General features: G+C 28.4%; 1 protein-coding gene across 1 annotated transcript in view; it reads left to right on the top strand.

Moving 5' to 3' along the window:
• The window catches only part of LOC107450980 (T-box transcription factor TBX3-like), a 105298-nt gene that overhangs the window by 56470 nt on the left and 23080 nt on the right, over positions 1-25748 (top strand). The window contains 1 exon segment of the mRNA NM_001323825.1: positions 3670-3937. Coding sequence (NP_001310754.1) covers positions 3670-3937 — 268 coding nt within the window.

Genomic DNA, 25748 nt, shown 5'->3' with positions numbered 1-25748 from the left:
ACTAAGAGGACCTAGTTGACATCAATGCTAATGCAAACTCAACAAGCAAGGTGCTTGCTTTACAATATCAGTCACTCCAGAGACTCTAAAGTCACTCACATACAAACTGCTTATATTTTTTAATTTTACTGTAATTTCACGATGAATGGGATATGGGTCTTCTGCGCGGCCCAGGTGCCCAGCTTTTGTTAAATAAAGTAAGTAAGTAACTAATGCAAACTCCAGGTATTAATATTTATATAATTGATATTTTTTGGTATTCAAAGCTATATTGCTTTTGCAAAATAAACCCGAACTTGTGCTACTATGTAATTTTTTTCTTTCCTTTTTCTGATATAGGGATCATTCCTTTTAAAGGAATGAGTTAAGGTAGCTGTTCGAATCGTATTGACCAAAAATATTACTACGTTTTGTTTCTAGATATTATCATTAAAAAAAAAGTATTTACATTGATATGCAAAACCAATCAATTAACAACGAGATAGCTAGCAAAATAGCTTTTCTTTTCTTTAGTATTTAGTTAAAAAGTAATACATTAGCCGAAGAACTTTTAATAATTGAATGCTCACAACGGTTCACTTCTATAGATTCTTTTGTTTAAAAAAAAAAGCAGACTGGTCCATGTTTCCTTATTGCCAGATCCACCCACCCTATTGAAATTGGTGGAACTACTGTTACAATTCTATCAATTTCTGATTAAAAATATTCCTCGCTGGTAACAAAAGGCGAAAAGAATAATTTAGGGATGACGTGCTTTAAGCTCAATCGACAGACAATAAAACCTATTGATTCAGATGTTCTAATGTGAGCGAAATGGCGCCATTTACGCCAAACGTGCATAAAGTTAATAAAATAAAGCGTCAACATCAAATACTATAGAAAAGCGCAAAACGTGTTGGGAAAATGCTGTATAACCTTACACAAAGGAAGTATTTATAAAATATAGAAAGTCGGTATTTTGATCTTCCATTAGCAAATGATATATATCTGAATTTTCATAATTTGATAGAGTTTTAACAAATAGTAGTAGACAATAACGTGAGATATTTGCACTTTCATTGAATCCGGCGTATTATTATGATTATTATTTTCACTTTGAAGGATTTTTTTTTTTTGTATGAATCGTCACGCTAAGGTGTGACACTAACCACAGTCGCTTCACTTTTTACGACATAACGTGCGATCATTGGACGTTAAAGATCGGACAAACGAAACGACAAAAAAGGGGTTGTCCAGAAAAGAAGCACGCTCTCGCATAAAGTGAATACTTCATTTGGAATATATTTCTTACTCAAATGATTCCGTTTATTCTATGACCATTGTGGGCAGGTTCGGTTATCTGATATGTATGAAGGGTCATTTGCGAGGATGACAATGTCCGAATTATAATATCAATCGTTTTTTTCAAGTCAGGTAGCCTTGCGGAGTTACTGAATATAGTCTGATTTGCATTTTATTTTCCTTCGATGAAATGATGCCGAGCCAGAAATATACAGGTTGGAGATAATTGTCCTGGAATTGTTTAGAAAGCTTTTTATAGAAATCTTCAAATCCAAAAGTTATTCTCCAGTATTGGAGACTTTTTACTGGGGACCATACTAATAAATTAAGCGGAAATAATGTTAAAATTATCCGCCAAAATAACGGAAACATTTTGTAACTATGCGGACAGGTTCAGATAACTTTGAAAACAGCTTTTTGACTACAGTAAAAGCTTGAAATGACGAGTACAGCAGACTTACAAGCCCAATATTACGATTAGTTTCTAAGCCGCAGTTAAAAGGCTAATGTTAAAATGTATAATTTGTATGTTTGTAACGGGTTCAGTCAGAACGAGTTAGTAGTCGTAGCTAGTTTACTAAAGAGACTCTTGAAAAAACCGTTAAGACAAGTTTATCTTGTAAACGAAGATATTTCTTTAAAGAAAATAAATATTGCGTGGATAGATAATAATTATTTTTTCAAATTTTTACGCATTTGCAGGGCCCTGCCTATTGCTAACATAGTTGATAAAATTAATATGAGAGCATCGTTCTTTTCCTTTATATCAAATTAACAGTTATTAAAAAAAACTGAAATATGAAGATTAATTGAAACTAAACTTTACTTTATGCATTGAAAAGAAATGGTCATTAAGGTAGAGGGGATTATTAAATTTACCTTTAATTATTTTTTTCTGCTAGCTATAAATTTGGTTTAAAAATAACTATGACAGATGACAGTGACCTATTTACCAAGTCGTGGTTTCTTTGTGGTTTCCTTTTGATTGTGCATACCTTATTTATAGCGATAATTTTGTATATTTCGAAGGATACTGTTATTACTTGTTGTTCTTTTTTTTTCTTTTTGACCAACTGCAACGTTTAGTATTTAAATTAATAGTGAAGTTGTGGGAGTTTTGACTATGAGTACAATGTGACTTAGATCGGTAGTTTTCAGTGTTTGGTTCAAATTGACATCCCGTAGTCACCATTGGTTGGTTTAATTGTCATTTCATTCTCATCACTGATTGGCTCAAATAGATATTCCGTAGTCTTTTAATGGTTAGTTCAAATAGATATTCCATAGTCTCACTGATTGATTCAAATAGATATTCCGTAGCCTTTTAATGGTTAGTTCAAATAGATATTCCATAGTCTCACTGATTGATTCAAATAGACACTTCGTTGTCCCCATTGGTTGGTTCATTTAATCATTCCGTAGTATCTACTTATCGATTCAAATTTAAATTTTTTAGTCTCCAAAATTGGTAAAAATAGAAATTCCGTTATCTTCACAAGTAGGTTCAAATAAACATTTTAAAGTCTAACTAGTTCAAGCAGACATTCCGTAATCTTCTTTGACTAATTCTCACAGAATCTCCGTTGTCTCCACTGATTGGCTCAAGTACAAATTTCATAGCATTTCAGCGGTTGGTTCAAATAAATATTCCACTTTCTTAATTGATTAATTTAAATGGACATTTCGTTGTATCCACTAGTCTGTTCATATAATCATTCGGTAGTCTCTACTGATTGGTTCAAATTGAAAATTTTTTTTTTATCTCCACAGTTGTTTCGAATAGACATTTCATATTTCTCATAGGTGGATTTAAATAAGAATTCTATGGGCTGATCATTACCAGCTGATCTCCGTAACATCCTCTCCCCTGATTGTCTCAAATAGATATTCCATAAGTTCAAATGGATATTGATTCAAATGATTTCAATTCCAATCATTGGTTTCAATGTTGGTTCAATAGATATTCCATAGTCTCGCTGATGGATTCAAATAGAATTTTCATTGTATCCACTGGTAGGTTCACATAATCATTGGTAGTCTCTATTGATTAGTTCAAATTGACATTTCTTAGTCTCAACAGGTAGTTTCGAATAGACATTTCGTAGTCATCAGACTTTGGTTAAAATAAACAGTCTTTAGTTGGATTAATCGAACAAATACTCTGCATACTCTGTTGGTTCAAATACATCACAAATTTTAATATAACTTTTAAATAATTACGATATACATAATACGAATATGATAATTACATAATACGAACGAAGTTAAAATATAACTTCTACATGTGATTTTAATTATGAATTAATAAATAAAAACTTCAATTGATATCTTTCGATAATTTGAAATGTTATTTTATTAAATATATAATGAACGCATTTCTGTTTTCAGGCGTATGTTTCCTGCCTACAAAGTCCGGGTGAGCGGCCTAGACAAGAAAGCTAAATACATTCTACTGATGGACATTGTGGCAGCAGACGATTGCCGGTATAAATTCCATAATAGCCGGTGGGTAGTGGCAGGGAAGGCCGACCCCGAGATGCCCAAGAGGATGTATATCCATCCTGATTCACCATCCACTGGTGAACAATGGATGCAGAAAGTTGTCTCCTTTCACAAACTGAAAATCACAAACAACATATCAAACAAGCACAGCTTTGTAAGTAGTATTTTATAATCAAATATTCGATAATAAGGTTGAGGAAAAATATAATAATGAGCCACACTTACAAATAATTCAGAAATGAGCTTTTTAAGTTTTTTCTTTTTCTTTTCGAAGGCTTCGTTGTCATATAAAATTATGCTTTTTTACGAATAATATATTGTTTTCCTGATTGCCGTGAGTTTGCAACAGTTTCTGATTTCAGAATAAATAGAATAGTATAATTCAGAAATACCATTTTCAGAATAAGAATAGAAAGCTAGCGTTATTATGAAAATGGTACAAAATGTTAATACGAAGAAAGCCAGTTTTGTGGAAATGAAAACCGTTTGCGGTTTTTTCTTCTTTTTTTTAAAAATATTTTAAAACATACTCCAATGCTGCATTATCTGGGTTCATAAAAATGTGTAAAAACTGAGAATAAGACAGTGAGTTTGATAATTTTCTTCTAGTTGGAAAAACGTCGCCAAATTATCGATTTTTAAAAAAGTTTATAGTTAGTTAAATAATATTGGGCTTAGAGATCCATAAAAATAATAACAATTAAAAAAAAAAGAAATAATTAAATGTAAAATAGGCAACTATAAAATAAGAAATAATGAAATATAAAACTATGAATTAAGACATAATAAAATAAAAAATAAGAAATTATCGAATTAGAAATAAGAAGAAATAAATAATTAAAAGTAAAATAAAAAATAAGAAAATAGAAAATTATTAAATACGAAATAATAAAATAAAAAATTATTAAACAATAGCTTCCTGAAATATTAATCACCACTTTGTAAGCTTTTGCAAACTGTGGCAAATAAAATAATCTTTTAAATAATCTTTTGTAAATAATCTTTTGAAAAAACTGCATTTTTTTAAAATATAAACGAATGGTGAAATAATTATTACGAAAAATAAGAGTAAGAATTTCACTTGTTACTTTAATATGTAAGAAGGTTATGAGGATACTTTAATATGCAATAAGGTTTAAAATGTAATATGTAATAAGATTTGTACAGTCTCTATAATAATAATAATAAAAAATTTTTTAATTAAATCACTTGTGAACATCTGTTTTAAATATGAATCAGATATAAATGATTTTTAGGAAAATAATCATGTCCGGGAGAAAACGATTTTTTTCCATACAATACTAATAAATAATCGTTTGACAAGGGATGAGTGACAGTTGCAATTGAGACACCATCGAAAAACGACCAATTATAGCTCCTTTCCATCTGCACTGTTAGATTGTCCAATTTCGCAACACCAAAGCCCATCGTGAAACTGACAGTCGACGACATCTTAAAACGACAAAAAAATTACGTTCTATTTAATGTATTCTAATCGGGTTTTCATTTAATTGACAGCGTACGCCCTGTCTAAACCACATACGCTTTCATTAGTGTCCGTATTTACCTCTGTCAAAATAGTTCGAAAAAGAAGACATCTGCTTTCTTCGAAAAAGGCATGCGCGAAGAAAAATAGAAAGGAATCAAAAAATGTTCGAAAATCTTTTGCACTACGAGATCTTTGCATTTGATCACTGCTATCTTTTAACTGTACCCACCACTTCGTGATTTGGAACTTAAATCCAAACAGCGGTTAACTGTCATCCGCCGGAGGGTACGGGGTGGCCCACCGATGGAGTTGTAAGTTCTCGGGGTTATTCGAACTTCCAAATCCAACACGCAATCGAAGCATTTTGATGGTGAGCTTTTTTAACGTTTCCTCTCATTGTAAAGATTTTATTTGTAAATACTTCGATAATATTTATTTACCAATTTATTTTTATGATCAATATTATCTATACATTGTATTCAGTCAGGTTAACATAGATTCTCAGTAGTAAATGGCAATTATAAAATGGTTAGTAGAACTGAATTTGCGTTTGAAAAATTATTAGTGTGTCATCTTGTAGCAACAGGAGGAAATAATAGAAGATAAGGATTCCTTAGAATAAGAATTAGAACGAATTAAGATAGAATAAGGATACTTAGTAAAAACCATTTTATTTTATAATCCCCCACAAAAAAATGTTTTTCTTTTTAATATAAATATGCAGCAAAAGATCATATAATATTTTATACAGTGGTAGACTTTTCAAATGCCTCACCACGCGAGGTCAAATGCCTTGTGGTTCATATGAACTTTTGAATCATGTACATGTAGTGGGGTCGAAAATAACTTTAAATCAAATTTACAAAGCATAGAATCATACATGAAAATATAAACTTAGCTGCCACTAGAAATTTTTTAAATTAGTCAAAGTTATTTTGTATTAGCGGAATAATTTTAAGATGTAAAGTTAAGAATCAGGCTATCCCAAGGATATGTTTAATGTTTGCAAGCATTCGTTATGGTTAAGAGTCGTTGTGGTTACTTTAATGTTTACATGCAGTGATGCAATAATTTTTTTTAATTATGATTTCTTAAAAAAAGATTGGTACATTACCTCGGCAACCACTAGGAAATTTACTGCACTACAAATTTACAAAACAAAAACAAAAAATCTTTCATTAAAAGATAAACTTATCAACCACGAGGAGAAATTCTCCGAAAAAAACGTAGAAAGTTGGCAGCTCTGGATAATATAAGTAACTAGCAATAAAAATAAATAGTTATTGCAATAGAGATAGAATAGTTCGCACCAAATTGAAAAATTTATTTAGAAAATATTAGATCATTTGGTTTCTATCTAAACCCGCCTCTTTTCGATTTTAGGGTATGAAAATAATCGACAAATACGCTAAAAGAAAATAATTAAACTTATAATTTGATGTAAAAATTCTGAAAAAGCAGAAATATTTCAGAATTATAATAATGAAAATAACTGTGGTCATAAATTTACATCTCTAACAGCTTTAATTCGAGTGAATTTGCTTAATCCTCTATGCGCCATAAATTTAAATTTATGCTCTACTTTTGAAACTCCAGAACGATATGTCAGATCGCATGTTTAGATATCTAAACATGTATACATGTTAAATTATGTCAGTTCACATGTTTAGATATCTAAGCATGTATACATGTTAAGATATGTCAGATCACATGTTTAGATATCTAAACATGTATTCATGTTACGATATGTCAAATCACGTGTTTAGATATCTAAACATGTATACATGTTAAGATATGTCAAATCACATGTTTAGATATCTAAACGTGTATACATGTTAAGATATGTCAAATCACATGTTTAGATATCTAAACATGTATGCATATTAAGATATGTAAGATCACTTGCTTAAGATGGTGATCATCAAAGTATAATTTATAGAGTTAAAATACGGTCATTCAAAATTTTATTTTTCTAAATATGCTATTCTGCTCTTAAACCTGAATTCAACATGTAAAAAAATCTTTTAAAAAATGCCTAATAAATAATTACAAAAAATTATCGTAAGACAAAAATTTTTGTCTGTTGCTTAGTACTTCCTATTCAAAAATTCCAGATTTAAAAATTACACATAATTATGTAGGTATAGAATTTAGTAAAAAAAAGACATTAAAATGCTTTTAAAGTACATTAAAAAAATTGTTCAGACGCAAAATTGTTGTTTTATTGCTTAAAACTTTAAAAATTATTATAAAGTAAAAAGAAATATATATTAATGCATGCTTGGAACTAGTTATATATGATAAAATACTTTTCAGGTACATTAAAAAGAAGAAGAAAAACTATCGACAATTTTTTATAAGTTTCACTACTTAACAAAAAAATTATAATTGGTAAAAAAAAAAAAAAAATCGTTAAGAATGTATTTTTAAAACTAATAAAGTGATGATAGATTTAGTATAATCTTCAAACTTTAACTGAATTGACGATAAAGTTGAAATTAAAAGTTGTAAGTCCCTGACTGATAAACAATACATAGTAAAACGGACCCGTAAACACTAGAATAAAAAAAATTTATCATAATTTTCTGAAAGAAAATTACGAACTATTCTTCATCACAGTTATTTGTGAAATAGAGAATCTCTTCGAAAACACGATTTATCTCTATAAATATTTCAAAAATGATAAAACGCGCAATTCATTTAATTATATTCTGAACCATAACCCAAGGTGTCGTCGTAATTAAATGAGTGCTTTTTCTCCCTTTTTCTAGGGTATTAAAATATCTGATCTTCTATAACTAGCGAATTGTTTTTTTTTTTTTCTTTTTACAAAAAAAAAAGCAGGTTTTCAGATTACTATCAAATGAATTTTCATACAGAACGCGTACGCTTTCCGTCGATTATATATTTTTGCGACTGCTACGTGACGCAGCCACTCCCGCAGCGAGTTTTGATTGGCAGTGGGAATGACGCGTCGCTTATCAATGCGCAAGAGCTTCCGTTACCATAGTAACGCTTGAAACATAACTGTCAATCATCTTTATTTTCTGAGTGAACAATTTTTTTTTTGTCAGATTATATTTTTACACTTTGTTTTCATTTTCTTTTCACTTCAGTTGTGTGAGAAATTTAACAGCTTTAATGATTAAGGTTTTTCGTTTGGAAGCTGTGATTTTTTTTTATTGCATTAATTATATCTTCGTTTCTTTTATCTGTATATCTTTATGCTTTAACTTCAAAAGTCATTATAAAACTAAAAACATTTTGATCACAAGTGATATAGTTTATCTTGATTACGTCAAATTGCAGACGATAAATTTTGCGTGGAGAATAATAATTTTAGAGCACTTTTTAGACGAATACGTTTTCTTCAGTTGTAAATCTAAAGTAATAAACAATCACTGCTAGGCAACAGGCATGTCGTATTAATAACTTATTATTGAAGTACAATAATATTCAAAGCATTTATTAAATATTCATGAATTTTATTTGGAATGAATTTGATCGTTTGTGAAAATCGAAGCAATGTTCATGTTTTTATTCTTTTGCATGATTTATTTATAAATATGACTCTTAACTTATAAATTACCTACTTTCATGGTTAATTTAAAACTCATATTTTATACCATCAAAATATTACTGTCAATTATTATATTCCGAAAGAAGTTTTTTTTTTTCATTTTTTTTTTCTTTCAGATTAATTTTTTATTCGTTGTTTTCATTTTCTTTTCATTTCAATTATGTGACAATTTTAGCAGCTTCATCATTTTTTATTTTTGTTCATTTCAGCACTGTAATTATTATAATATTTTTCGTTATTTCTTGAATATTTGTTATTTCTCTCCTCTTTTATTTATGAAATAATCCTTTTAATTAACTCTTTAAATGCGTTTGTTCAGTTGCAAATCTAAAATAATATAAAACCACTGCTGAACAATAAGCATGCATTATTAATATCTTATTATTACGGTAGAATAATAATTCAAAGCATTTATTTGCAATAAATTCGATTGCTTACAAGAATCAAAGCAAGGTTTATTAATTTACTCTCTCTCTCTCTCTCATGCGTTATTCTACTATTATGAATGTTCTATTTTTAAAATAACTCTTACATTAAACAATCATTATAATCAGATTACCTTTCTGATGCTTAATTTCAAATTAATATTTATATCTTCGAATTGCAGGTAAATATTCATTTTATTTATTTTTCCGGGAATTAATTGTTTAAAAAATAAGAATTCTAATTTGTTTTAATTTTAAATTTAATAGCCACACAAGTTGTAAAACTCATTGAAAACGTTCTCCATGTCAAAATATATATTTTCAAATATGAGTATGAAAAAAATATTATATTTTTGAAAAATGAATTTTTTAAATTAAATTTTGAAGATAATTAGCAATCTCATTTAAGGATTTTATTCAGTTCTTCGCTCATCAAAAATTTTATTTTCCAATTAAGTTCAATTATTTAAAGTATGCAAACCCAAATTTAGTTATTTAATATCCTAGAAAAAGCATAAAAACTCCATTTTAAAAGGCATGATTACTTTCATAATTTAATTATTCAACAATTTCGACAGTTACGTGTTAAAAATATTATTATAATCCCTTTTATTCTTAAGCCAGGAAACATAGAAAAAAAATTTTGTTAAAAGAAATTAGCATCAATATATCTTCTTATAAGTTTTTAATTAAATATTATTCCATCTATTTTCTCAGTGTTTTCTCTTTTTTTTTGTAGNTTTAATTATTCAACAATTTCGACAGTTACGTGTTAAAAATATTATTATAATCCCTTTTATTCTTAAGCCAGGAAACATAGAAAAAAAATTTTGTTAAAAGAAATTAGCAACAATATATCTTCTAATAAGTTTTTAATTAAATATTATTCCATCTATTTTCAAATTTTTTTTTTTTTTTTTTTTTTTTTTTTTTTTTTTTTTTTTTTTTTTNCTCAGTGTTTTCTCTTTTTTTTTGTAGTTTATTTTAAAAATTTGTAGAGTCATTTATTCTAATAGTCAGTGATATGAACTTATTGACACAAAATTCGCTCGTCAATTTAAAATTTTTTAGTCTAGTTTAGATCGATAAACTTTTTAACCGCCCTGTTTGTTGAAACTTTCTTGATCGTTTGATTTCTCAAGAATGCCAAGACCAAAATGTTGCGAATATTGTCAGTTCAGTCCTTCACGTTATATAGCCAGTACAATGTCATTTTTAAGATTAACTTTCTCAATGCACCAGAAACTTTTTCAATTATCTTATGTTTTATTTTAATACCAATTGTCTTATTTTAACCGTCTTACGTCTTATTTTATTAGTAATTATCCTGATTCATTAGTAATTATCTTATTTCATTAGTAATTTTCTTATTTTATTAGTAATTATCTTATTTTATCAGTAATTATCTTATTTAATTGGTAATTATCTTATTTTATCAGTAATTATCTTATTTTATCAGTAATTATCTTATTTTATCATTAATTATCTTATTTTAACAGTCATCTGTCGATATTTCATGTCTTATTTTAATCTTATGTCTAATTTTATTAGTCTTATGTCTATGCTTTATATCTTATTTAATTGTCTTACGTCTTATTTTATTAGTCATTGTCTTTCTCGTAATATACCAAGTTAGCATCATCAGATACTTCTTTGCATTGTTTAAAGTCTTTGTATGGCTTCGCTAGCATGAGTTTTGTTTTTATTGCTCCAGTTCATTATTAATATATATTTATATATTTATATTTCTTATAATAAATATGATCTAATACACTAAATGTTTCAATAGAAAAAGGAATAGATTTCATAATTAAATCAAATGTAAATTGTTACTTCTTTCAAAATATGTTGTTTTAAAAATTAAAAGCGTTAGCAACTTAGAAAACCTTTTTTCCTTCATGCTAAATTGTCTGATTGGGGGGGGGGGACGATGTGGTAAGATTCAATTATATGCTTTCAATCTATTTAATTTTCACAAATCATTTAATGTTGGATATTTACATCATTCGGTATTACTTTACGGAACATGCAAAATGCAAGGCCTTTCCCCAATCAGCATTTGAGAAAAATAAGTATTTTAGATTTATCTATTCATTTTTTTCTGCCTAAATTTGACGAATACAAATCTGTTATCAGCATATTTTAGTAAAATAATTAAACATTAGGCGTATCTCTATTTTATATTTGTAATAAATATTTTAGTTTTTGCATAGTTTACTGTCGAAAAAATATTCAGCATCAAATAAAGCGGTTTTCATCAGTTTAAATAATAATAAAAATGTAATTCAAAAGAACTAAAATTCGATAAATGTGCAGCATTTAATTATTTACTCAAAATCACTAACAGCATAACTTCATTCTCTTTTACATTTTTAAGAAAAAAATCTTTATAAATTCTAAAAATTATCAAGCGCTATTTCAGAGCTGTGAATATTCTGATCTAGATTTTTTTTTCTTTCCTTATGAGGTAAAAATAATAAAAAAGAAATATGTAGATGTTTAAAAAAAAAGAAAAAAAAGTTTTGATTAAACATAAATATATATAGAAAAGAGTGCGTAGTGCTTTTAAAAAGTGCTTAATTTTCCCTTTTTCAAAATGAGATTTTTCCTTTACTCTGTTGATTTTCGCTTCGAATTATGCAAAAAGGCACAGTTCACATTGTTCTATTCAACATTTTCACAATTAATTCAACCCCTAACTGTTTCGGCATATTGTCAGTTCGTAGCGTATGAAAACGCCATTCGTTTTACACGATTCAGAATTTCATAATTTTTGACAATTGTCAAAAACAATGCCAAAAGGTTTTTTTTTTTTTTTTTTTTTTAGATGACGGTTAAACAAGATAAAACCGTCAACTGTCAAAAACTTTCCATCCCTGCCTAATTAATGATATTTTTTAAAGTGCTTGAAAATATTTTTTCATGGCTTGAAAAGTGCTTAAAAGGTGCTTATTTTTTGTTGAATAGTTTGGCTACGTACCCAGTAGGAAAAAAAAAGAGAAAAAAAACTTTAGTATATTTTGATAATGCTCAAGTGGGAACCTTTAAATAGCATTGAGAAGTCTTATTAGTTGTTATGAACATCACTATGGATATTACTTATGGATATATCACTATGGATATTACTTATGAATATATCACTATGGATATTACTTATGAATATATCACTATGGATATTACTTATGAATATATCACTATGGATATTACTTATGAATATATCACTATGGANTTCAGTCCTTCACGTTATATAGCCAGTACAATGTCATTTTTAAGATTAACTTTCTCAATGCATCAGAAACTTTTTCAATTATCTTATGTTTTATTTTAATACCAATTGTCTTATTTTAACCGTCTTACGTCTTATTTTATTAGTAATTATCCTGATTCATTAGTAATTATCTTATTTCATTAGTAATTTTCTTATTTTATTAGTAATTATCTTATTTTATCAGTAATTATCTTATTTTATCAGTAATTATCTTAATTTATCATTAATTATCTTATTTTAACAGTCTTTTGTCGATATTTCATGTCTTATTTTAATCTTATGACTAATTTTATTAGTCTTATGACTAATTTTATAAGTCTTATGTCTATGTTTTATATCTTATTTAATTTTCTTACGTCTTATTTTATTAGTCATTATCTTTCTCGTAATATACCAAGTTAGCATCTTCAGATATTTCTTTGCGTTGTTTAAAGTCTTTGTATGGCTTTGCTAGCGTGAGTTTTGTTTTTATTGCTCCTGTTTATTATTAATATATATTTATATTTTTTATAATAAATATGACATAATACATTAAATGTTTCAATGAAAAAAGAAACAGATTTCATAATTATATCAAATGTAAATTGTTACTTCTCTTAAAATATGTTGTTTTAAAAATTAAAAACGTTAGCAACTTAGAAAACCTTTTTCCTTCATGCTAAATTGTCTGATGAGGGGGGGGGGCGTGGTGTGGTAAGATTCGATTATATGCTTTCTATTTAATTTTCACAAATCATTTAATGTAAGATATTTACATCATTCGGTATTACCTTACGGAACATGCAAAATGCAAGGCCTTTCCCCAATCAACATTTAAGAAAAATAAGTATTTCAGATTTATCTATTTATTTTTTTCTGCCTAAATTTAACGAATACAAATCTGATATTAGCATATTTTAGTAAAATAATTAAACATTAGGCGTATCTCTATTTTATATTTGTAATAAATAATTTTGTTTTTGCCTAGTTTACTGTCGGAAAAAATATTCAGCATGAAATAAAGCGGTTTTCATCAAGTTAAAAAACAATAAAAATGTAATTCAAAAGAACTAAAATCCGATAAATGTGCAGCATTTAATTATTTACTCAAAATCACTAACAGCATAATTTTATTCTCTTTTACATTTTTAAAAAAAAATTTATATAAATTCTAAAAATTATCAAGCACTATATCAGAGTTGTGAATATTCTGATCTAGATTTTTTTTTTTTTTTCGTTTCTTATGAGGTAAGAATAATAAAAAAGAAATATATAGATGTTTTCAAAAAAAAAAAAAAGAAAGAAAGAAAGAAATAGGAGTTTTGATTAAACAGAAATATGTATAGAAAAGGGTGCGTAGCATTTTAAAAAAGTGCTTAAAGGTGTTTATTTTCGATTTTCGTTTCTTAAAAGCCCTTACAGGAGCCTTTTTCATTGGGTGTTTTTAAAAAGTGCTTAATTTTCCCTTTTACAAAATGAGATTTTTCCTTTACTATGTTGATTTTCGCTTCGAATTATGCAAAAAAGGCACAGTTCACATTGTTCTTTCAGCGTTTTCACAATTAATTCAACCCTTAACTATTTCGGCATATTGTCAGTTCGTAGCGTATGAAAACGCCATTCGTTTTACACGATTCAGAATTTCATNAATTTTTTTTTTTTTTTTTTTTTTTTTTTTTTTTTTTTTTTTTTTTGAGATGACGGTTAAACAAAATAAAACCGTCAATTGTCAAAAACTTTCCATCCCTGCATAATTAATCATATTTTTTAAAGTGCTTGAAAATATTTTTTCAGGGCTTGAAAAGTGCTTAAAAGGTGCTTATTTTTTGTTGAATAGTTTGGCTACGTACCCTGTAGAAAAAAAAGAAGAAAACTTGAGTATATTTTGATAATGCTCAAGTGGGAACCTTTAAATAGCATTGAGAAGTCTTATGGCCCACTTATGAACATCACTATGGATATTACTTATGAATATATCACTATGGATATTACTTATGAATTTTAATTATGAATATACCACTATGGATATTACTTATGAATACATCACTATGGATATTACTTGTGAATATATCACTATGGATATTACTTACGAATATATCACTATGGATATTACCAACACTATTACAGCAGCACTAATTTTATAATTTCGCGCCTTTTTTGAAAAAAATATGAAGCTGTGGAATGATCTCTATCTGTAAAGTCTGTTAAAGAAAAAGAAAAATAAAGAAAAGAAAGGGAAAAAAAATTAAAAAGAACATCGAAAAAACCAAAATCGAATATTTTTACTTACATCATAGAAGGCGAGGGTACAGGCCTCTTTACTGAAAGATGTCGTTTCCTTATTTGTCATAATTAACGTTTAAAAAAAAAGTCTACAATCTGGCAGAATAATCAAATACTTGCCGCTGCTGTAAAAAGAGAATAAGACGTTTCGCTATAATAAGTATTGATTTCTAACTTGTTACGTAACAAGGTTTTATGTTCACACTTTTTTACACACCATACTTTCAATTCAAACCTAGTATTATATATACCTTAACAATAATTATCACTTTCGCGCGTGATTTAGAAAGAAATGGATTGGACCACCACTGCCATAACCCTGAAGCTTTGTTATTTAATAAGACGAGAAGACCAAACCCTACAATTTTCACACTTCTCCTATCATCATGGAACCATGTTTACTCGTAATGGCAACACCTCGAGTTCGTTGTCTCACACCATTAACAGCCGAGAGATCTTAAAAGCTACATGAAAACGAAACGACAAATTGCCTGTCCCCTTAAAAAACCAAGAGCTACCTAGTGACAAGTCCCGGGGACATGCTGCCAGCAAATCAGAAATGCGTTATCTACAGAAATGTCAGTTGCGCGACCACCATTTTTTTTCAGGTCTCCAAATCTGGAATTCGTTTTCTCACACAAATTCGATAAGATATCGTTTGCGCTTTTTCTTTTCATCTGCAGTTGTTAAAATTTGCCAGAGAGCGTTCCAGATAAAGCGATTTTCCTACCTACTTCAAAGTTTTACTTTTGGCATCAGTTGACAGCTAGCTCGAATTATCACCAAATGAGTAAAGCGAATTCCATCTTCTTTCCCGTTCTTTATCTTCCTTTGTCAGCTTTTTTTTGATAATGGATCAAGACGTTCAGGAACGGCCATTGCGGATTGGAACCTTAATTGGGATAACGTCATCGGAATAATAAATGCTGCTTAATGGTGGGAGAGAGCTGGAAGCTGGCTATAACTTATATTTAGTAATTTTGCCTGCTGAGAATAATTGTTGGAAAATTACGTTTAAGCTAAACAAAGAGCTTGTTTACAAGACTGAATTGAAAAAAATAATAATTTCATATTTTGTTCTTTTTTTAAATAAGTGTTTTAACGAAGAATAATGATCTTTTTTTTAAAAGACTTTTGCAAATATACTGATGTAATATCGAAACTTAAATTAATTTCAGAAGTGCAAACTCATTTTCAAAAACTCAGTTAGGTATTCCCTGAAAATCCGAAGTACTTGAAAAATATCACCATGTATCTAGTTTTTATAACTTTTGATCAAAAATTCTGTAGAGATTATTTTCGTTCAATGTTTTTTGGGAAAATTTAAAATATATTTGATTCTGAGACAGTTACTATTTGCTCATTATCATCCTGGTACTGATATTAGAAGGTATTATAACAGTTTCTATTAATTCGTTATTATTCTGATACTGATATCAGCAGCAAATTGAGATATTTGCTATTTACTCATAGTCATTCCGATACTGATATCAGTATCAAATTGTGCCAGTTCCTAATAATTCATTATTATCTCAATGCTGATGTTGGTAGCAGATTTGGCAGTTACTGTAAACTCACTATTATTTCGATACAGATATTAAGAAGTTTTATAATCACTGCAAGATTTTTATAGCGATACTGATATTGCTGGCAGATTGTGGCAGTTACAGTTAACTCACTATTATTTCGATACATATATTAAGAAGTTTTATAATCACTGCAAGATTTTTATAGCGATACTGATATTGCTGGCAGATTGTGACAGTTACAGTTAACTCACTATTATTTCGATACAGATATTAAGAAGTCTTATAATCATTGCAAGATTTTTATAGCGCTACTGATATTGCTGGCAGATTGTGGCAGTTACAGTTAACTCACTATTATTTCGATACAGATATTAAGAAGTTTTATAATCAATGCAAGATTTTTATAGCGATACTGTTATTGCTGGCAGATTGTGGAAGTTACAGTTAACTCACTATTATTTCGATACAGATATTAAGAAGTTTTATAATCACTGCAAGGTTTTCATAACGATACTGATATTGCTGGCAGATTGTGGCAGTTACTGTTAAATCACTATTACTCCGATACCGATATTAAAAAGTTTCATAACTACTGCAAGATTTTTATAGCGATATTAATCAAATTTTGACAATTGCTAATAATTCATGAATATCCCAATACTGATATTGCTGGCAGATTGTGGCAGTTACTGTTAACTCAGTATTATTCCGATACCGATATTAAAAAGTTTCATAACTACTGCAAGATTTTTATAGCGATATTAATCAAATTTTGACATTTACTAATAATTCATGAATATCCCAATACTGATATTGCTGTCAGATTGTGGCAGTTACTGTTAACTCACTATTATTCCGATACCGATGGTAAGAAATTTCATAATTATTACTGAATTCCGTATTATCATATTTATCGTTCTACTACCAATCTAGTGTGTCACACTTCAAAATAAATCATGTCCGCAATTGCAATCCAGTTATTTTTTAGTGCTGTTAGTCCCCTTAGAATTATTTTAATTGTATGAATCTTTTATTTTACGAGAACTCCAAAACCACATTCTATTGTTAAATTAAACAGATATGCAACCGCGATAACTGTTTAATTTAACAATATAATTTAAGTAGAAATTTATATTTTAATAACTTTTTATTAATATTAACCAAAAACTTTTTAAATTTTATTTTTTTTTTTAAAAAAAGAAGAAAAAGAGGGTTTTTTTAATAAAAATTTTGGTGACTGTTCCATATTAAAATATTTATTCGAAAGAATTTAAAATACTGAGGAAAAAAATTAGTCAAACCTAATATGGTTGTATATTATGTGATAAAATTTAGTAATTTTATCACGATTAGAGCATGGCATAAAAATAATTTATTCAATTAAATTAACTTTTCAGTTTTGTATTTTTGACTAAATGTAGGGATAATACGAACTATAATTTTGACAATCGGAATTTATGGTGAACCGTAACCAAAGCACCGGAAAAATTACCAAATTGTAGTTTTAAATACTGTAAAATTTGTTTTTTTTACTACCAGAATTATGGTTTCTTCAACTACAAGCAGGGTTCGCCAAGTGGGCCCACTTTGAAAAAACCCGCCCGGGTTTTATTGGGTGGGCCCACCTTGAAAAAANAGTGTCATTACTACTACTGCAGTACAGTAATTTTACCAGAATTAACAAAACAACACTTAAGTGAACAAAACAGCACACATATGTGAAAAACACAACGTTTTACAGCATTGTTAACGTAATGTTGATTAAATAATATTTCATGAAATAGAAATAAATCATGAGAAGTAACATAATTTTATATTTATGTGCTAACTAAAAAAATTTTACACACTTTCATAAATTTGGATAGATAATTTTATATGTTTTCACTTGTTATGGTCCCGAATTACGTAATAAGTGAAAATAATTTTTGTTTCCTATCCAATAAACATGATCACTGCTTTTTCTAACTTTCAAATGAAAAAAAATAAAAAATACGCGTAAAATTGACTCGCTACATGCTGCTCCTGATAATAATATCATAAAATAAAAAGATACATTCCTACTTCTTTTTTTCTTCTTTTTTAAAGCCCCAAAGCGGTAATAACCCGAAACAAGCGACCTAACACCTATGGAAGAACATGCATTTAACTGGTACTTTACTTCGGGTTATACTCCAGTAAAACAATAAAGAAAAATGAAATTGTTGGAAACTTTTTTTTTCCCTGCAGGCGATTTCGAAAATGACGCAAACGATTCATGAAGCTTGACACCCTCCCTTTTTTTCGTTCGTTGTCGTGAGGTAACAAACCAGAGCTAAATGAACTGTGTCTGTGATCATTAGGATATGTTCGTGCCAAGTTTTATAACACTTTTTATAATCGTCTGCTTTTTTAATATAAATCGCTTTCAAATGCTTTAAAGAATGGGACTTTTTTTTATTCCACTCAGTATTTTTCCATTTTAAAATTTTAAAAAAATTGATCAAAAAATAAAAAATAAAAATTTTGAAAAATAAAATTTTAAAGAAAGAGTATAGAAGTTAAAATACGGTCAAATTTAATTGTTGAGCAGAAGTAGAAGTAGTAGTACATTATTTACTTTGTACCAAGAGCTGCACAATGGGCTATTGGCGACTGTCTGGAAAACCTCCCTGAGGATTATCTGAGGACAAGCCATTTTAATTTTGATTCTCCCCAGAGGGAACGACTCCTCCGCCGTGGTAGCCTAACGACTTGTTCGCGAAACCGAACTATTTTACGGAACAAAAGTTTAACGAGAACCCATATCGGTCTCTTCGTACACTGATCAAAGTGTTCACCCCCCGGCTCATCGACCGCTGCCTACCAGTGATGCTCGATTTCTGCGGTCTACTAGGAATCAGACCATCGTGGAACATTTACCCGTTTAACTAAATCGTTAAATAATACTTTGGTGTTTTTATTTATCCAATGCGGGCGATAGTCTAGGAAACATCCCTAAGGATGATTCTGAGACAACATACACGCGTCACAGCCCGTTTTACAGGGAACGCATATTCACACACCATCCATTCGCAGATCGTAATTTTGACCTGAACCAGAGCACAATTAATCTCTGATTCATTACCTCCTGGCGTAATGATTTGTTATGGGAACTAGGAGGTTTTTGTGACTCCGACAGATTTAGAGTGCATTTTGTCTTCGGCCGGTGGTGATGGCACTCACCATCTCTCGGACATAGGCCGGACGCCCTTCTACCCAGGTTATCCCGGCCATCATTGTAAGCAGATGAATTGTGTTATGGCAATTGGTTCGCATTTGTGGTTTAAAGCGTCGGGTCGAAGATTCAATTCTTAGTCTGATCACAAATCTTGTATACATATGAAGCTAGGTGTGTTTTAAATGTTGTTGACACATACTTATGATACCACTTGTTGATCGCTGATGTAACACACGTACGTCCTCGTACGTAAGAAACTTTCCGGAAAGAAATATAGTTAGTGGAACACAATTCTGGTTGTAAGGTGATAAACTGTTTTTCTTACAGTTAACAATTTTAAATAGCATCTTATTTATAGTTATTTGACTGTTTTGTATGAATATGGTATAATAACATTTAAATAAATTGTTTTTTAACCATTTTTTCTGAGAAATTTCTATCGGTGTAGCGTGCGGTATTTTAGCTTTTCTTTTAATATTTTCTGGCAAAATTTTACCTATACAGTTCTGCAATCAGCAGTTTTTGAAAAGCAATTAAATAGTATACATTTTACTGTTTCTAAATTTTAAATATAAATTTCTGTCTTTTTTCGCAATTTACTCTGTAAGCATTTTTTAACGTCATCCAAATAGTTTCCATCAGTTTAAACTGTACATAAAGTTGAATTTTAAAAAATCCAAAGAACTGATAAAGATGTAATTTTAAAATTAATTACTAAAAGTTTCTAATCTCACATTTTTATTGCTTTAGAGTTTTGAAGAAAATTCCATATAATTTCTAAAAATTATTAAGCAAGTTTTCTCCTAATCTAATAAAAACTTGATTCCTTTTTATTTATTTATTATCTCTTCAATTTTTCTATTGTAACAACCACTATATCTTACATTTCAAATTATTCATATTTAAAACAAAAGCATTAATTAAAATTACTTTCAATAGTAAACAGAAAAAAATATGATATAAATAGTTACTAATTTTAATCACTTTTAATAAAATTTTGAATTTCTTTTTACATTTTTAGTCTCCTGTGGCAACCCTGTGAGAACAAAAAAATATCATGAAGAAGACAAGCAAAAATTTAACCTAAAATCCAAGATGGCGCGAGTAGAGGCCTTTTAAGCTTTTTGATATCACTTATTCAATATTTTTATTAAAAAAATTAAATCGATTTGCTACTTCCTCTTCTATGACTTACTATTAGACAAATAATATAATTTTGTTCCTTACCGTCTGTATAAATTCTAAAAATCAAACGATTCTTAGAAGAAGAAAAAAATGGTTATTCAAGAAGCTGTCTTCTATTTCGTCTTAAAATTCGCTTGCTTTTAACGGAAGGGGAAAAAATTTAACAAAATTTTTAATTCTATATGTCATTACTTTTTGTGTTTTTACTCTCCCGTGGCAACCTTGTAAGAACAAAAAAAATATGAAAATGAGAAGCAAAAATTTTACCTAAAATCCAAGATGGTGCGAGTAGAGGCCTCTTAAGTTTTTTGATAACTCAATATTTTGATTAAAAAAATTAAAACCAATTGGCTACTTCCTCTTCTGTGACTTACTATCAGACAATATAATTCCCTTCCTTACCGTCTGTAAATTCTAAACAGCAAACGATTCTTAGAAGAAGAAAAAAAAATGGTTATTCAAGAAAGCTGCCTTCTATTTCATCTTAGAATTCGTTCGCTTTTAATGGTGAGAAGAAGAAAAAAAATTACCGCGAAAATAGCTGAATATTTACACTTATTTTCTAGAAAGAAAAGAAACGAATAAATACGGGCGTTCTACCAAAACTTCTACCTACTAATCGCTTGGGCAATTTTCATCTCCTCATCAACTTATTTCTCTTCTTTCATTTTCTTTGTTTTTATTTTTTTTCTTTTCAATCCCTATCAAAGATTGGTTTTTGACTTACGCCAACCAACAACGCATGAGTGAATGTATATAACATCATGAATATATAATGAGTATTTTGTCTCGGTGGTGTTGACAGATGGTTACGGTTAAAGCTAGTTGTGTATATTTTCTTTCAAGATGTTGCATAAAGCGAAAAGGGGGAGAGGGTGAAAAACGTAAGTGGGAAGGTGGTAATCCTCTCTCTTTTTTTTTCTTCGTTTGCAGCATTGTATAAATTTGAAGTTGTTTAATATATATATGTTATGTAAATATGAGATTCGTTTTTTTTTCTCCCATTATTTCCCCCTCACTCTATAAATTGTTAGATTTCTCTTCTAATAAAATATATTAATATTTCATTTTTCTGAGGAAGTTTTTTTTTTGTTCGGTAGTTTAAAAGGATAATAAACAGAAGGAAATAATATGAGCAACTTAACACTAAGGCAGTAAGTAATTCTACAAGAGGTGTAAGTATAAGGCACTGCCAGGTGTTTATTAAGAGCTTCATCCTGATTAAATGCAATGAATTAAATCTACATCGTTAAATTTTTTTTCTTTTTCTTTCTCGAGGCCAGATTAAATAAAGAAATAAATGTGCTGCATCTAGTTTTTCTACTGTTTGATCTCTCACTTAACAAGTTGTTTTTATTTTACACTTTTTATATTTACTAGATTTTATTTAGAATTACAGTATGTACTATTTATAATTTATTGTATCATTTAATTTTTTTTTTTCTCCTTCCGATTGTATGCGTGTAGAATACTTATTCAGCCGATCAGCTGAATTTAATTTTTATTCTTTATTTATTTATTTATCTTAATATTTGATATTTTATTTAAAAAGTTTTTTTTTTTATTTTACGCTTGCTATGTTTACTAGTTTTTTTTATTAAAAATTACAATCTGTACAAGTGATAGTTTATGAAATCATTTGAATACGATTTCCCCCTGCTAAACAGACGCATCTAGACTGCCTACTTATACGATCAACTGCTATTTATCTGACAGCTATTGATCCAATTTTAAACTATTTATCCTAGCTAATTATCCGATGAGACAAGCTATTTATAGCTTTTCTTTTACTATACTAGAGTAGATTATAGTAAATAAATTAGATTAGATTATAGTAAATAGATTATAGTAAATACTAGGTTAATATTTTATCTATTATTCAACAAGTTTTTTAAATTTTATTTTACTCTTTCTATAATTGCGAAATTTTGTTTACAATTACAATGTTATAATGTGTACTAGTAATATCCAATTGTACTACTTTCATCTAGATTCACCCGATCAAACATAATTTTATTTCCTTTTTTTTCTAACGATTGATCTGTTATCTAACAAGTTGTTTTTATTTTACACTTAATATATCTACTAGTTTTTATTATAAATACAATATGTACTGGTGCTGTGATATTGTTCGTCACGCATTTTATTTATTTTACCTATTACTCAATTTAGCACTTTTACCTGACTGGCTTCTATATTAATTCCTTAAGTTTATCTTTCTATGCAAGCGGTAAGCTAACAAGCTGCAAGCTTGATATCTTAATACTTAGAATGTTTCCAGAATTTTCGAAATGTCAACAAATAAACTTAAACGCAGAGCTATAAGCGATAAGCAGAGAGCTCGCCGCACTTAACTATACTCAATACTCAAACAAACTTTTACAGTATATATATACTTATATATAATGACATTTTTTAGAAAGCCAACTTGTAAATTTTTAAAAGTTTACTACTCCCAGTAAATCTGATTTTCTGTGCTTGTGTGTTCAAAAAAATGAAGATTTTAAATGAAAAGCTTTACTGTCATTTTGTGATAGATTTACTACAATTTTCTAAATTCTGTGATGCCGGCACCTCCGCAAATGCATCATTTAAAAATTTCTCCCCATGACGCAATCTAGATTACTTAGTAATTGAATCTCAAGTTCTGAATGCGTAGCTTCTAGATCTAGACAATTCAGAGTTTTAATCGGATCAACCCTCTACCTGCATTTAATTTTTCTTCTTTTTTAATAAGTAGTCTCCTATTTATCAATTTATTTTTATTTTACGTTTACTAAATTTAATAGCTTTTATTTATAATTATAATATGTACCATTTAGAGCTCATTGAATTTTTATATAGATTATTGATTCATTTCATTACTTAATTTTTTCTTGTTCTTTTTTTTTATCTACTTTTTTAAACATATCTTGCTCTATCAGGGCTTTTAGTTTTTCTCTTTTAGTTTTAATCTCTTATTTAACCATGTATTTTTATCTTATGTTAACTATATTAACTAGCATTTATCCATAGTTACAATATACCATAGCTATAATTTATTGCATAATTTAAATGAATTTTTCCCTTGCCTTTAGACCTTTATTATAATAAAAAAAACTTGCAAAAAAAATTTGCAAATGTTTTTTAACGACCTAAATAAATCAAAGATGTTTATTATGACTTTAAGATAATTTTAAATATCATCTTCAGAACTAAAAATATTTATTCGGATTCATTTTTCAGGATACTGCACCTTTTACTCTCTCTCAAGGGGTTGATTTCGCCCCATTCTTCTTAACATTTAACCTCTACGAAGTATAATTTTTAAAAAAATCAAGTTTTGTAATATAGTTTAGAATAGAGTCACGTCATATCATATTTTTTGTAATTAATTCAATATAGCTCAATGAAGACTAATTTGTGAGTTCCATTTTTGAGAAAAACGCGTTTACTGTTGTAACTACTGTTGTAACTGTGTTACTGTTGTAACTGTACTATCCTTTCAAAAAACCGAGATTAAAACCAAAAACAAATGATGAAACTTATAAAAAACTAGCTATATCATTTATTGATTGTTATTAAAAAATATTTTATTTAAAGCAATTTATTTATATGTGATAATTCTCAAACGAAAACAATGTATAATTATTTATACATTGTTGTTACTTACACATTGTAAAACTATTGATACATTGTTGTTACTTATACATTGTAAAATTATCTATACATTTTTGTTACTTATACATTGTAAAATTATTTATACATTGTTATACATTAGACATAGATGCCATGTCGTAAATCTTCTCCAAAAATTATAAAAGAAACTAACTATAACTTATACCAAATACACATTTCTTTAATTGACACTAAAAATATAATACTTAATACTGGTCACGTGATTCAAGATATGGTTTTTATGCCACTCCTAAAAATAGCCCATGGTCACGGGGTCGTGCTACTGGCGCACGATTTGATGCAAGTCGTAAAAATGAGTTTTAAGCAAGTGAAATCTATATAAAGATCTAGATATTCTATTGCAAGTCTATTTATCACTAATCAAACAATGGTTGAAGTTAAGATAGAACTACCTGATAAAAGTTTGCTTCTACGTGTGTGGCTTTGCTTGTGGGAAATTTAATGTAGCCGCCGCGTATGTGAAGATATTAATAATGAAGACCAGAATATCTTTCATCCTTTTTACTATTTTTGAACGAATATCTACGAATTTCCCAATTTTCTTCGTGTATATGTGAATGAAATCTGACACTTTATGTATATAGCATAGTATGTGCGTTAATCCTTGTATAAAATGTCTAAAACTAACAAACCAAATTTGGTACAATTATCTATTTTACGCATTTCCTAGGCATTCCATACAATGACTATTGAAAACAGAAAGTTTACAATCATTTTATTCAAAAAAGATGGAAAAGCCTATAAGCATTCTTTGCAACTAAAACTGACACAAGAATGCAAGAATTCCATATGTCTATTGAAAAACTAAAAGCATTTTATAGAACGACTATTGAAAAACCTACAATCATTCTATACAACAACTATTGAAAAACCTACAAACCTTGAACACATTGTAAAACATTCAAACATTTTATACGATGAGTATTTGAAAACCTATAAGCATTCTATACAATGACGAGGCAAAGTATATAATAAAGCTAACTTGTGTATAAATATATATAATATACGTAAATATCTTCACGCTGTTTCGATAACTACCAAGAAATATACTTATTTTGGGCGATATATAAATTTAACAAGACACAATTATTTAATAATATTATATTAAATACATAATAGTATACAATATAATGTTTTTTAATGTAAATGTTTTTTAACTTAACTAAATATACAATAATATTAGTTTAATAATATATTGAATAATTAAATTTTATCACAGTTGTTAAAAGTCTAATTCAAATTTCAATCCACCTCCTTTTAAAATTTACTTCGTCAAGCAAGTTAAGTTTGAGACAAAACTCTAGATAGAACGATTTCATAACAAATGTAAGAATATAACGCTAACAAAATTCG

This window comes from Parasteatoda tepidariorum, chromosome 6 (assembly GCF_043381705.1).
Source record: "Parasteatoda tepidariorum isolate YZ-2023 chromosome 6, CAS_Ptep_4.0, whole genome shotgun sequence".
Lineage (NCBI taxonomy): Eukaryota > Metazoa > Arthropoda > Arachnida > Araneae > Theridiidae > Parasteatoda > Parasteatoda tepidariorum.
The sequence above is the reverse complement of the archived record's forward strand: the minus strand, read 5'-3'. Positions and strand labels throughout refer to the sequence as shown.